A 14,265-nucleotide genomic window follows, 5' to 3' on the forward strand; every position below is an offset into this window, starting at 1 on the left:
AAGACTGCTCAAACCAGCCATTTCAGTATTTTCGAAAACAAGTTTATAAACGAGAGTAGGTCATTTTTAAGTGACATCAGACTAATTATCAACAATCACATTTTAAAATCTATGACTGAAAGTGTGTTGGCAGGCTTACAATGACTTTGAGAGTGAGAGTACAGTATGTGATTGCCACTGTGTTTGTAATTTGAAACATGCAAACCAGACTGTTGTTTTGTGATGGCTAATATGGTTCACTGCGCAATGTACACAATCATCTTATTTGTTGTCAATTCTGTTGTTGTGAGTTTGCAAAAAGAAGGAAACAGTTCCTATGACTCCGAGGTCGTATTAAATCTCTTTTTTAATGCAGATTAAAAAATGGAAAACAAGCTTTGTATCGGAGACATCCGTTAGTACTCCTTGCACCAGAACTGAGCCAACCGTAAGTGTCAGAGGTTTGTCTCCAGACAATGACAATTTGCATACATAACTGGAAAACATATCCCTAAGGAGCACTTCCCACACTGCAATGACTATTACTAAGTTTCACTCTATGGAGCAGTAGGAACTCACTGCAATTTGCATGGCTAGGTAAAAAGTAAAAGACCTCTCCTGAGGTAATTAACTAGTACACCCCATGCAGGTTGTTGCATGCACACCATCTATGTTAAGTAGGAGAGCTGTCATAGACTGGTTTGTTCAAGCTTTTTGTTTGGCAACTAAACTAAAACATTGTGAAGCATATGTTTCAGGTTTAAGCATGTCAGCGTTGACCAGAAAGAACAAAACACATAAAAACTGATAGTTGATCAGGGTCGTCGGGGGAAAGACGTGTGTCTGGTGGTGATGGAACCCAGATGAATGTCTTGGAAACGTCTCCCAGGTCAGGGGGAATTGCTTGACACCGAGGCCTCAGCCCTGTGCAGCTGGAGCACGGGACGTGTGAAGCACACTAACAATCCCCTTTGGCGGCTCTTAAAAACATCGCCCCCGATACACACCGACATGACCTCCCATGGACACATCTATTTCTCTCTCCCTCTCTCCCACACACACACACACACACACAAACACACACACACACACACATTATGTAAATGCTTAGGTGTCTAACCATTACACAGACAATGTCATGATCTAGCATATCCTAATTAGAGTTATGTAATACACATACATTTAACACATTGCTTCTGACAGGAACTTTCCCCACACAACTGGATGTGACTCTACCACACACACACACACACACACAAGGAATGTTGAAACTTTATTACATCTATACATTTATTCCTGCACAGTCTACAATGCCGTCAAACTATAGCACACACACACACACACACACGCACACACACACACACACACACACACACACACACACACACACACACACACACACACACACACACACACACACACACACACACACACACACACACACACACACACACACATATACACACACACAAACACAGACATACAATCACAAACAGAGGAGAGAGAGGGAAATCGATGTGCTGAGCAATTGTTCAACTTCTTGGTTATGAGTCTTGTCTTACATCAAATGCAATGCTCTGACACTCTGATAGATCTCGGAGGCAATGGGTCTAAACTAACATTGGGGACCTAATAGTACTCAGTTGTATATAGTGCTGGTATGGTCAAGCTGACATCTAAGCCTGCAATGCTTGGGCCAGATGGACATTTTCCTCATGGAAACTGGTGATTGCTCTCTCCAACATTTGCAGACTTGACCGTCTCACAGTGACCAGGTCAAATGGCAAGGGCAAACAACTCATACAAGTGCTTTTCTATAGACCCTACTGCTGTTCCAATATCAGACAGCCCATCTGAATGGACATATTTTAACACACAGCGTGTCCTTGCACAGATATGACCACATTAGTTTAAAATTATACGAATAAAGATTTATTTTGCCATAAGAACAGATGGGTTCTTTTTCATTTTTTTTCTTTTATTTTACAATCTATGACAATCTTGCATTTTCTTCTTTTTTTCTCTAGCATATTCCAAGAATGGACATGGAGTGGGGGGGAGGGGGTGGGGGTGGGGTGGGGTGGGGTAGGGTTCTTTTTTATTGCTGAATGTTAAATGAAACACACTTTCACTGACTGGAAAAATGTCTGCTGCTTTTACCATGCACCCATCTAACCTTGACCACAAGGACATGCAGAAGGGGTCGGGGGTGGGGGTGGGGTTAAACGTTTCAAGCGAGGAAGAAATCCAAAAAGGAACAGTCCAAAAGAAACTGGCAGGACATAACTGTCAAAATTCTAGTTGGGGCTGGGTCGGGGGAGGGAGGGAGGAAGGGAGGGAGGAGGGGCCACATTAAAACTAACTAGAGAAGCACACTCTTTCTTTTTTTGCATTTCTCAAATATACAAATAAGAGTCTAAATGCAATGTAAGGGGGATGGACAGAGGGATTGTGGGATTGCTGTGAGTGGAAACCCTTTCTAGACTAAAGTATGCCCGTGCCACTGTTTTGTCACAAAACTGTACTCTATTGATGTTCTACCTTTCAAAATGGCTGCTTTTTCTTCTAAACATACTGTATGACCTTGGTTTTTTTCTTTTTATTTGTTTCATTGATGTACTGGATTCAACAACATCAGCTCCCTCCCCTCACATCGAGTAACTGAAAATATGCCAACGTAGGCTATTATTACACTCTTGTCACTGAAATAGTTCATCTTTATTCACATTTGTCTTTTCCACACAGGAGGCTGGATAATGGCATAAAGTTTTTTTTTCTCTCTCATAGCTGGAGGCCATCTGACTTTAAAATGTGTGAAAGACAAAGTGGAGTGACATGTCTGTCAGTTGTTTTCATTTCATCTACCACTGAAAGTAAAAGTGAGGTTGCTTGGAGTTTAGACAATCTAGGTGAAATAACATTAATCAGTGCACAAAGCCAAAGCAAATAATAATAATAATAATAATGATAATAATAATAATAATAATAATAATATATGAACATCATTTGGTATGCACTATGGAAAAAAAAACATGTCAGGAAATCACAGTTTATAAACACTGCACAAGTGTTTTTCTAGAAATCATCATCGAACAAGGCTAAATATAAAGGCAGCATATTCTGGCTTTTCTTGACCCCTCAAATTATTTGTTGAGTCCTCTTGATTGTGTGAACGAACTTCCTTCGTCTGTTGCGTCTTTGTCTCTCTTTAACTCACTTAGGGAAACGGGACAAAGTTTACAGGAAGAGCGCCCGCTCTATCGACTAATGAGACTCTAGGTTTGACAGCTGTGTGTGTGTGTGTGTGTGTTTGCGTGGAGGGTTCCAAGGGTACAGGGTGTGTGTGTGTGTGTGTGTGGGTTCATTTGTGAGTGACTCTTTGGGCATGTGTCAGTCTATGTGTGTGTGTGTGTGTGTGTGTGTGTGTGTGTGTGTGTGGCGTGCCAGAAAGCTCCTGAGACACTGTTTGGTTCCCTATGTGAGCTGCTGAAACAGAGGTGGACACAAGAGGGCACATGGAGGATCATGGGAAACATGAGATGCGTTTGGTGCAATGCATTCCATTCTTTTTTTTCCTGTTTTGTATTGTTTTGTGAATTACCATACAACCATGGCCTTCTGTCAAATATAACTTCCTTTGCCTTGATTTTACCAAAGCCACAACAAAAATTAAACAAATCCTTCTGAGGTAAAAGGACACCCAATATGTCCAGAAGCTTGTTTTCTTGGAGGGGGGGAAGGGGAGGGGGGCTGATAACTGCATATCAGCTGACCACATGTCAAACCCCATCACACTAGCAGCAGCAGCGGCATCCACCCATCCTCACACCCGAAGCCCAGCGTCCCCCTCTGCTCACCGCGTGAGCCCCAGCGGCCGACCTCAGTGCTCCCCACACCTCGCACTAGACGCCAGGGGGACGGCATGGGCGGTGTCGGGATAAGACGACATGTTTGGAGAGACATATAACATGCACCCTGCCCTTCATTTTTCAGAAAAGAAAAGTCAAAGAGTCCCTCTTTGCATTTGTCAGGACTCCCGTTTGAAAAGCTAATAATAATAATAATAATAATAATAATAATAATAATAAACATTTATGTGAATTATATTCATGTAAACATACACCTTATGTTTGAGTGATTTATATTGCATGAATGATGACAGGGGCAATGTCACAGTTCAGATGGGGGTTTGCTCCAAAAAAAGAGAACACAACCTGAAAAAGAAAGGAAGGAGGCCAAACAGAGAGAACAAAAAGAATAAATGTGTATAAAAAATGAGGCGTCCATATAAGAAAGGCTACAAAAAACTCCACTGGCCCTCTGGTATCGGCATACAGCAAAAGGCACCACAATATTACTCTATTTTTTAAGTTGTGAAAAAATTGGCACGTCTTTTTTATGCTGTAAATCAAAATGTACATATAAATAGAGTTTTCCCTATAAAAAAAGTCTTTGCTGTTAACTAGTAGACAACTTTTGCTAAAATGAAAATAAATATTTCATTTGTTTAGAATATCTGTCAGTTATATAAAATAAAAATATTTCTTATAGGTGCAGGTCTATAGTATATTGATTTCTTGTTGATAGGTTGTTTTTTTCCATTCCGCTCTCATTGGCTCTAGTGGGGCACATTGTCCGCTTTGGACCGTGAGTGCGTGAGTCTGGTCTGTGCGGCGTTCCCACGAGCAGCGCCGTGCCGGCCCGACGTGTGTGAAGTCCGACTGTCGGCCGGTCTGTAGATGATGGCCGGCTCGGCGTTCATGTTCTGCATGCTGAGGAAGGGCGTGCTCTCGCCCTCCTCCTCCTCCGACTCGCTGTCCGACAGGCAGCCGCCCCGCGCGGCCGCGGCCGCCTCCTCGTAGCCCCGCGGCGACACGTGGCCGTTCAGTCTGGACCTCCGCCAGCGTCTGCTTCCTCCTCCTCCACCTCCTCCTCCTCCTCCTCCTCTTCCTCCGCCGCTGCTTCTCTTTGGTTGCTCCAGAGAGGAGAGGTACTCCTGCGTGGTCTCGTACTCGTCGTCCTCGGCCGCCAGCCGGTAGGGGCTGGACGGCAGGCTGCCCGTGCTGTCGTTCAGGTAGGCGGCCCGGCGCTGCTGCCGGTAGCTGTCGTGGCCCGGGCCCCCCTGGCGCGGCTGGGCGTCGTGCAGGGGCACCTGGTAGCGGCGCAGCAGCAGGGGCGCCTCGTCCTCCAGCTCCAGCGGGTAGGGGGTGTGCGCGGCCGGGGGCAGGGACATGGCGTGGTTGGCGTTAGGGGAGGTGATCTGGAAGGTAGGCACCTGCGGGGGCAGTGAGTAATGGAAGTCCACGGGCGAGAGGCGGGCCGGCGTGGTCAGGGCGGACACATACCTGCACGCAGTGGTCAGGGGGGACAGGTGGATTGGTGAGGAAGGAAGGAAGGAAATGAGTGTCAGAAATGAGCAAAATCAGAAAATGATAAAAAATGTCTTGAATTTTCCCTGGGGATCAATAAAGTATCTATCTATCTATCTATCTATCTATCTATCTAAATCACACAGCGTTTAGAACAAGAGTTGTAACGAATTAATTTGCTTATTTATTTATTTATTTGATAGGGACAGTTCACATTGACCAATGGACAAAATACTGTAAATGAGTCAGCATTAGCTATATGGGCTAATTATCACCTATTGTCTCTAGCTCTTAAATAAGAAACCTGGGATGAACATTATCGGCCAGTTTTCTGTACATCCTGTACATATTAAATCTAGTACTAGAATGAAAGCTAACTGGATTTTTTTTGTTGAAGCTTGCACTTAGTCTTGGACAAGGACCTATCGCAGTTCAATTCAATTCAAATTCCTCCATCAGTGTAGGAAAAAAAAAACAAAGTGATTGTTGGCAGTGATAGGAACAAGCCCCTAACGCCGAAGTGCACATTTGCCAGTCGATGACTGCATATGCTTAAGATTATGAGGACTCCTGCCTCCAGTGTTTGCTGATTGATGTGAGTGGGCCTCCCTCTCCTCGGTCTGTCTGCTCACATGGTGATGTATGGCTGTGCCAGAGCTGCAGTGAGCACATTAGGACACAGCACTCTGAAGGGGCTCAATGGCCAAACGACATCGGCGGAGCACTGCCGTAATGAATGGGGGCCTCTGTGAAGGAGTCCACCGTGGACAAGTGTAACACTGTAATTACGGCACCACTAACAGATGGGCGCCTGTACCGCGTACTACTTACAGAAACTCCCCTGTTAGCTTAGCTTACGTCAGGCTACACTTCATCATGGAAGCCAATAATTTCCCTCCTTGCGCTCTCTCCGGGGACTTCCTTCCTAAATCAGATGCGACTGACTTCCGATGGCTTTTATCATATGCGCGAGTGCAGCGGCCAGTAAGTTATGAGTTTTAGAGTTTTCACAGACACTGGCCAAAGACTTGGTTTTTTTTCCTCTTTTTTCAAAAAAAAAAAAAGATCTTTCATCGCCCGTTTAGTGTCCAAGACCAGGCAGCGACATCATCCACAGCAACAGCTCAATCAGCTGGAGGACTGAGGTTCAGAGATGAGCCAGAGCCCCCACCATTCCTCCCTCCACCTGCTGCCGCTCCCCTCCCCTCCCCTCCCTCTCCTCCACCCTCCACCACCTCCACCCAGGCCCTTTAGGCTCCCACAAGAGCCGCATTACCCATGAGATTATGTGTTGTTCAGCTCTCGCTAAATTAATGAAGCCCAGGTGGTATAGAGTCCCACTTCTTTTCTTTTTTCTTTTTTTGCTCGCCATGGCTCAGTGCTTGTGGTGCTCTTTAAAAACAAAAACCACAGCACCACATAACCACTACACAAAGGGCCTCACCTCTCCTCTAGAATGTGTTTGTTGCTATAATTTGTGACAAAGTGCCTCCGTGCTACTGCTGCGCTGCATACAACATTTAAATGCTTAAGCCAGCATCCAAAATGCTTAGAGGGTGTAGTAAACCCAAGCTGTCTAGACAAAATGAATAAATAAATGAGACTGCACTGACCACAAGTGGAAATTAGCATTGTATATAGCTGGCAAGCCTTCGAAACAGGACAAAAAAAAAAAAAAGAAACAATGTGTGTGCAAAACTGCAGGTAGAGGGCGCTGTTCCCACCTGTCACTGTGTGGAGAGTCCCCCAGGGAGTCGAAGGAGTCTCCGTACTGCAGGCTGCCCCGGTGGGGCTCCGAGTAGCCACAGTGGGCTGCCCGCCTGGCCCGTGCCTCCATGCACGCTGGGCTGCTGCATTTACTGGTCCCCACGGAGGACGACATCATGCCCGGGGAGTCCGACATGATGCTGTCCGTCCGCTCCAGGCTCCAGGTACGCTCCTCGTGTCTGAAGGACAGGTAGGACAGGTGGAACAAGGAAAGAGGGAGAGAGGGAGAGAGAGAGAGAGACTGTGAGACCGTCTGAGAAGAGGAGAGGTCATGGGAGAGCAAACAATAAAAGTGCCACGTAAAGAAAGAGAAAACGTTCCCATAACGTCATCTTCGTGAGATAACATAAGCTAGTCATCCCGGCGAAACCAATGAAACCAATGCCCTGAAAGAGCCCAAAAGCCTGAAGGAAGGAAGCAGAGGGTCTGGAGGAGTGCAGTGGAAAGCCACAGGAGAGGGATACAGGAGGCCTAGAAGTGGCAAGCTGAGAGGCGCGCATCAGGTGCCAAAGGGGACTCCTGAAGGGAAAGTTACCTGAGATATAACCACGGTGGGTGGTGAATGGAGGCAGGCCGCTGTGACCAGCTGTGTGTGATAAGGTAAGGCTGGTATCTGGAACAGAATCAGTTGGGTTTCATGGCCTGTGATTTGATAGACCTTACAACAACAGCACTATGGGCGACTGAGCGAAAACAAGCCTGTGGTTTGTTTCCTAGAATTATAGTCACTACCATTAAATGAGGAAAAACATTTGAACATAATTATTTAGTTTCTATGGCCACAGCTAAGTATATTCAGTTCCGCTTTAATAAAATGCCACCTTGATTGTTGTTGCTGTTGCTGTTGATTGACAGCTGGGGTACGGGTGTGCGGGGGTTCCGAAACTAGCATGACTCCACTAGCAGGGACACACCTCTGAGTGGAGGAATGGGCGTGGGTGGACGAGTTGTGGGATCTGGAAGACGCTCGGCTGCCTGGAAACGAAACTGCCGCTCCATGCTGAATGATACGCTCTGTGGCTGGGACGTTCTTGGAGATATACTGCGGAGACAGACGGAGGGACAAAAAAACATGTCAGCCTTGCCCTTGAATCAAGCACGAGATGGGGAAAAATACTGATTCATGGCCACTGAGGCCCTTTGGACAGTGTGTCGCACTGGCAGTGCATCAAAGTGGTCATCAAACTCACATCGACCATGGGTATCTCCTCTGGGCCTGGGCCGGGGTGATTGGGTCCGTTGGCCAGGTTGCGGTTGGGGTGTTCCACACACATGTTCTGCCGCAGGTGATTGTGCATCTTTTTCTTCTGTTTCCTGGGGGGCAGACTATAGTGAGGCTTCCGTCATTTCAACAGACACAGCAGCGGAGACGTCATTCCATTCGACTACATGACAGTCAGGTTATACAGGTTAGCACAGAATGTATGGAAAAATGAATTGCCCCGTTATATTGGCTGCTTGAATACATGGAGATTTAATACATTACAGCAAAATATGATATATGAACCTATAAAAGAAAACACCCTGTGGATTTTATATCAGTTCTATTCTGGAAATAGGGATAGGAATGTTTTATGTGTGTTTCTGCACTTACTTGGTTTTGCAGTAGGCGACAACACAGACGATGCCCACCACCAGCAGAGCCACACAGATCCCGGTGATTGTCAGGACTCTCTTCTGATAAAGCTCCTCTGCCTCTGCACGTGCACAGATGGGAAAGAGCGATGTGAGAGGCTGCCTGGCACACCACACCACACGGCCTGGCCTCTCTCTCCTCCCTGGCTCCCTCGGCTGGCTCCACAGAGCTGCATTTTCTCTCTCCCTGACAAGCTTGTCTGTCCTGACTACATTGGTGGCTACCTGTCCACCCTCATTTATGCTTTGCCGTTGCGTTTCAGGGAACACAGTGGAGCCTGGAGGCTGTCTCAAAAAAAAAAAAAAGGTATTTCTCGGGAGACACTGAACTGGATCGAGACCAACACAACTTTCTGGGCTGATGGCAGAACACCCATGGTGACCGTGGATACACCTGCACCGGTGGGTCAGGCCTCTAGTTCTGGACGCCAGTTTCTTCAGCTGGTTTTCATTTTTATGGAAATCAACTGGGCTGAATTTAACAGCTTTTAGTAGAGGGTGGATTGGCAATGCATCTGTAGGACAAGCTTTTCATTATAATAAATTGATCTGAGGTAATACATTGGCCTGAATGGAGTAGAGACAGTATGGAGAGACTATGGACTACCTGACTACCAATTCCTGCTCGAGTCTGGGGTCACGTAGAGAAACCCCCATATGAGAAGTATATGGCAAGCTGTCGTGAGAAGGGTGGGACCTTTATATATAAGGAGCACGCACAGACATTCAGTATTTCAAAACAGATACTCTAGCATGCTCTAGCACTGGCAAACCACTATAACTGAAATGCAACAGCTAAAATCAAAACTTTGAATCAAGAATATTTTTTTTTTTGATGAAGCATACAGAAATGGCATTACAAGGGTATTTCGATGATGAAAGGACATTCAAAAAATGGGATGATCATGAAGAAAAGAAGAAAAGGAGGCAAAGAAAGAGACATGTACATGAACAACACAAAAAGAGGGTAAGGAGTTTCATGACCAGAACGAGATGTTATAGCATGGGGATAGTCGACTAGCAAAGCGAGTGAAGAAGTCGGGAAGCAAGGAGGAGGAGATGACAAAGCAATTTCAAAGGCAATCTCTGAAGCCTCTCGGAGAGGACTGGAGTTAGGTCAGGTCTTCTCTGCAGAACTCATCCCCCTCGCAAAAGATTTACTAAACACTGCATTATGTTAGAACAATATCGATCAACTCTACATAGTAAACAACGCTCTTATTTGTTATTTCAGGCAATATTGCTACCAAGGTTGTGTGGTTTCTTCCCTCTATATGCAAAGCGGATCCTTGAGGGCCTAATCCTGAGAAAACGTTAGACTTCTTTCAAGTCCCTAAATGACTAGGAATGCTTGAGCGAGTGTGTGCGCTTCGTTGATTAAAGGGGTGAGTCGACTCCTGAGAAACTTGCAAGGTGTGTTGGTGATTATGCTGTCATGACTGCCAACAGCACTTGAGGACATACACAAACAAAATGTCCTCAAAACAACGCACTTGTTGTGTTTATGCCGGTGTAAACAGCGGCCAAGCTCAAAGCCGCAGCGGCTTACGCAGATCACGATCACCCCCGCAAGACAAGAGCCACGCTGAGAAAATTCAACGAATCGAAACTGTACCGCCAGCACGCAACCATCATCTTTCCGCAGCCAATTTGTAGTTCGGAAATTCGGCTTTAATGGGCGAACGTGTCAATGGTAGGCCAATAAAACATCTGGTAGGCCTATGTTGTAACATATGAAATCTGCCTTTGAGTTGCTGGAGAACACTGAACACTAAATTCGAGCTTACACAAATTCAAAACATCTGTGGTGATGTCATCACCAACAGCAATGTTCTAAAATTGTAAAATTAATGTTCACTAACGTCTTAAGCCAATAAGAAAGCATTGCCTCCAAAAATCCACCATACCTAATGTCTATCCATTTATTCCTGCTTCCAGAGGGATGAGTTCTGGTGATAAAGACGACTTACATGCTGACACGGGAGGGAGGACCTCCTCTACTCAAGGGCCCGGCTGATTGACAGATTGATTGGTTAATCAATTAGTCCATTTGCTTTAGAGTCCACCTCACAGAAGGAAATGGGAGCATGACAAATGGTAGAAGATCTACACAGCTCTAGTTAATCTTGCAATCAAAATGAAGGATTGGTCCATACCCATAAATTCAATCCCAAGAGACTCTGCAATTGCAGAATGTTGACACAAGAGAAAAAAAACAAAGAGAGAGAGAGAGAGAGAGAAGAGAACAGAGAACAGTTTAGGAGAGCTTTTAAATAACATACACAACACAAATATCTAAGCATCATGTGAACCGTGTTGTGAGATGTTAGAGCGACATTAGACAGATAAGTTAGTAACAGACAGAGGACATCAGATGCCCTTCAGATTTACGCATTATAAATCCAAGGCATAAGCACACAGGACAGGGGCAAGCATGCACTACCCCACTATCACCATACTGTAAGTCTTCCAATACAATTAATGAACCATTGCATCATGAAAATCAAATGCTCATGCAACTATCAATTTACACTCTGTATCCATCCCATAGAGATACAGTAGCCTAGAGATGGGTTAGCTGGGTTAGTAAGATATTCTTTTACTTTCATCATTGTATTGTTAAGAGTGCGTTTTTTTTTTTCATGTCCTTAGTAGGACTGGCCATTCAAAATGGACAACTCCTGGACTGAATTGCAAAGTGTCGTCCCTCAGTGTCTCATCTGTGATGGCCTTTATAAATCAGCAGACAGATGGATCTACAGTACAGTGCATACAGTGCATCTATTTTAATTTGTGTGTTTTGAACATAACTGTGCTTAGTATTTTCATGCATACAGTAACACTTAACAATATTTTGCTTTCTATAATACTCTGAATAGAGCAGCATCTGGAGGTTGGGATATACTCCCTGGTAATGGGAGTGATAAAACAGTGAAATGAACAGCAGATAATGCTGAGAATGTTCCCAGCACGTCAATAATGCAAGGCTGTGCTGATACTGATATTGATTTCAGCCCTGTTGCACCGTAGAATTCATACGCAAAGGATTAACATGCTAATGTCCCTGTCCTGACGAAGACGGCTCGGGAGAAAGCAGCTTACATTTTTCCCCCCAGCTGTGGAGCCCCTCAGAGAGAGAGAGGAGCTCTGCGTCTGGAGAGAGAGAGACGTGCGGACAGAGCTCCACCCTGCTAGCCGAGCCTCTCTCCTCCTGACGAACGAACGGCTCACATACAGAACCTATGCTGCGGCGAATCGCAGTCGTTGCCATGACAACGGGCATCCAGCAGCCATAGCTTGGTTAAGGAGCAGAAGCCGTACAGATGTCTGTACATTTGGCCGTGTCTCAATACATTTCCATTTTCAGGCCGCCTGTCTCTCCTACTGTCCTTTACAAGTGCACAAGGCAAAAGACAGGTTCAAGGGCATTTGGCTCAAAGCTACTGGAAGCCATTTTTTAACAGGCCTACTTAAGATGACTGTCTTTACATTGAAACAGCAGCCACTAAAATAGAACCAGCCGTATTGACCAATCAGAAAAGTTCCAAAATGGAGGACATTTCTGGCTGCCAATCAACTTGTGTTTGGATATGGTGGCACATTTTGGCAGTTTAAGCCATTTCAGGAAGTAGACCTATTCAATCTATTCACTGTTGATAGTTTACTTTGTATCAAGTGTTGAGCATATTCTTTCCTAATCCTGATGAACCTGTAGGGATAAATTACAGTGCTCTATTGACTGGGCAAGATTTATTGCGCTTGAACAAATCATATTATGTAGTCTTCCATTGTCAGAGAGGAAGGTCTACGTGTCATTTTTTGTAATTTTTCTTTTTTTTTGTTGCCGTTGTCAAGGGCTCATTTTCAGTCCTACTCTTGTGTCAACGTGCACCGACAAGTTTCCCCCATTCTAACTCTGTCTCCTCTATAGTCACGCAAAACTGAAAAAGTCAAAGAACTCCACCGTCATGAACTATAATTATGATTGAGGGTTTGGTAAACTCTGGATCATTGTGGGTTTTAAATTTTTTATTGTACATTTAACTTGGTATCACTACCAGTGTTAACATGTTGCCTATACACCCCGAGCAGTAGATTGCACAAACTATGTTATTTAAATCCAAGCAGGCATGATAGGATAGGGTTAGGGTTAGAGAGCTCAAACTGTGTATTCTCATTGAATGGTTCATTTGTTACTGCTCAGTCTGTTTCAATCACTATTGCTAGCTACTTGCTTTTTGTGTAGCCTATTTACTTATTTAGGGAGAGGGAGAGAAAATATGTAATAATACTCAAAAGAATATTTCAGCTGAAGAGTAATGATCGAAACCTCTCTTCCGAATTTGCAAAGGCACGAGGGTGGTGTGTGTGTGTGTGGGTCTACCAGAGAGAACTGTTCTGAGATAAATCATATGACATGATGTAACATGACATGATAATGGAGCCTGGAGTCAAATTAGACCGTAAATATGCTGTTTCCGTGTGTGTGCGTGTGTGTGTGTGTGTGCGTGCACACTCTTCAGGCCTCTTATTATCATTTTTTTTAAAGCTTCCCATAAATGGCTCTATGCTTGATCATTTCCTTTGTGTAGTAAATCAATTCTGAGTAAGATTCTTCCCAGTCAGACAGCCCCGTCCCTGGTCTGTTCCATGCCAATCCTAACATTTATTCTGGTATCAGTCTGTTGGCTATATGTCCGGGCGTCGTTAGGCCTACAGTAAATATGTGTTAAATCCACAGTCATGCTGAAAAAGCAAACACTGCCACTGACCGGTGTACAAAGGCACAGCTTTTTTTGTCCAGTCTGTGAGGACATGGGAAGCAACAGCTTTGAGGCATTAGCAGTGGAGCTGATGAACCACATGTGCTTTTGCTGTACTCTTGAGTGGGGTTGGAACCTGTTAAGGCACTGATATGGCAATGTGGAAATGTTCATATATCATTACAACTAAATAACTCTTTGAATGTGCCATAATGTGTTTCAGGATTGGCATCTACTTGGAGAGGAGAGGGAATTTTAGAACGCTTCAGTAAACAATGAGCTTATCTGACGTTATTAGGAGTCGGAGTTATGCACTCGATCAAATGTTTTTTAGTTACCCTGAAGCAACCAGGGCTGGTGTGGGTGGTTGATAGAAAGGTTTATAGTTTATAGTAATCTCTCACAACGAACTGCTACTGTGGTCAGTCAGTAATGTTTGTTTAGAGAAAATAAAAATGTGTAAAGAACATTATGGCCATTTTCATAATGACTCTTTCCCCAGGAGTGTTTATGCAAGGAAAATACCCGACTGCTGCTGTTGTGACGGTGACGTAGCCATCTCTTAAGTGCCCCGTGAGACACTCAGGCTTCCGTAATCAGCTAGTAAATAAGCAGCTGTAAACAAAGTCTTGTTTTTTTTTTTTTGCTGTGATACGCACAAACTGAGTGCCTCAAATCATCTGGCCTTACGACCTTGTCTCAAAATAATGTTCAATATGGCCATTTTTAAACTTTAATTTAATGAAGTCGAA

General features: G+C 44.6%; 1 protein-coding gene across 2 annotated transcripts in view; it reads right to left on the reverse strand.

Moving 5' to 3' along the window:
* Positions 1-1,239: 1,239 nt before the first annotated feature.
* The window catches only part of nrg2a (neuregulin 2a), a 45,990-nt gene continuing 32,964 nt past the window's right edge, over positions 1,240-14,265 (reverse strand). The window contains exons 6-11 of one of the 2 annotated variants that reach the window (XM_062536728.1): positions 8,710-8,812; positions 8,306-8,429; positions 7,937-8,157; positions 7,651-7,728; positions 7,073-7,294; positions 1,240-5,324 (exon numbers count right to left, since the gene is read on the reverse strand). In XM_062536728.1, the coding sequence (XP_062392712.1) occupies positions 4,598-5,324; positions 7,073-7,294; positions 7,651-7,728; positions 7,937-8,157; positions 8,306-8,429; positions 8,710-8,812 (1,475 nt within the window). In that variant the 3' untranslated portion in view covers positions 1,240-4,597. Of the gene's footprint in view, positions 5,325-7,072; positions 7,295-7,650; positions 7,729-7,936; positions 8,158-8,305; positions 8,442-8,709; positions 8,813-14,265 lie in introns of both variants that reach the window. The other variant, XM_062536727.1, reaches the window with a different exon arrangement.

Source organism: Sardina pilchardus, chromosome 5, assembly GCF_963854185.1.
Source record: "Sardina pilchardus chromosome 5, fSarPil1.1, whole genome shotgun sequence".
In the NCBI taxonomy this organism is placed as follows: Eukaryota; Metazoa; Chordata; class Actinopteri; order Clupeiformes; family Clupeidae; genus Sardina; species Sardina pilchardus.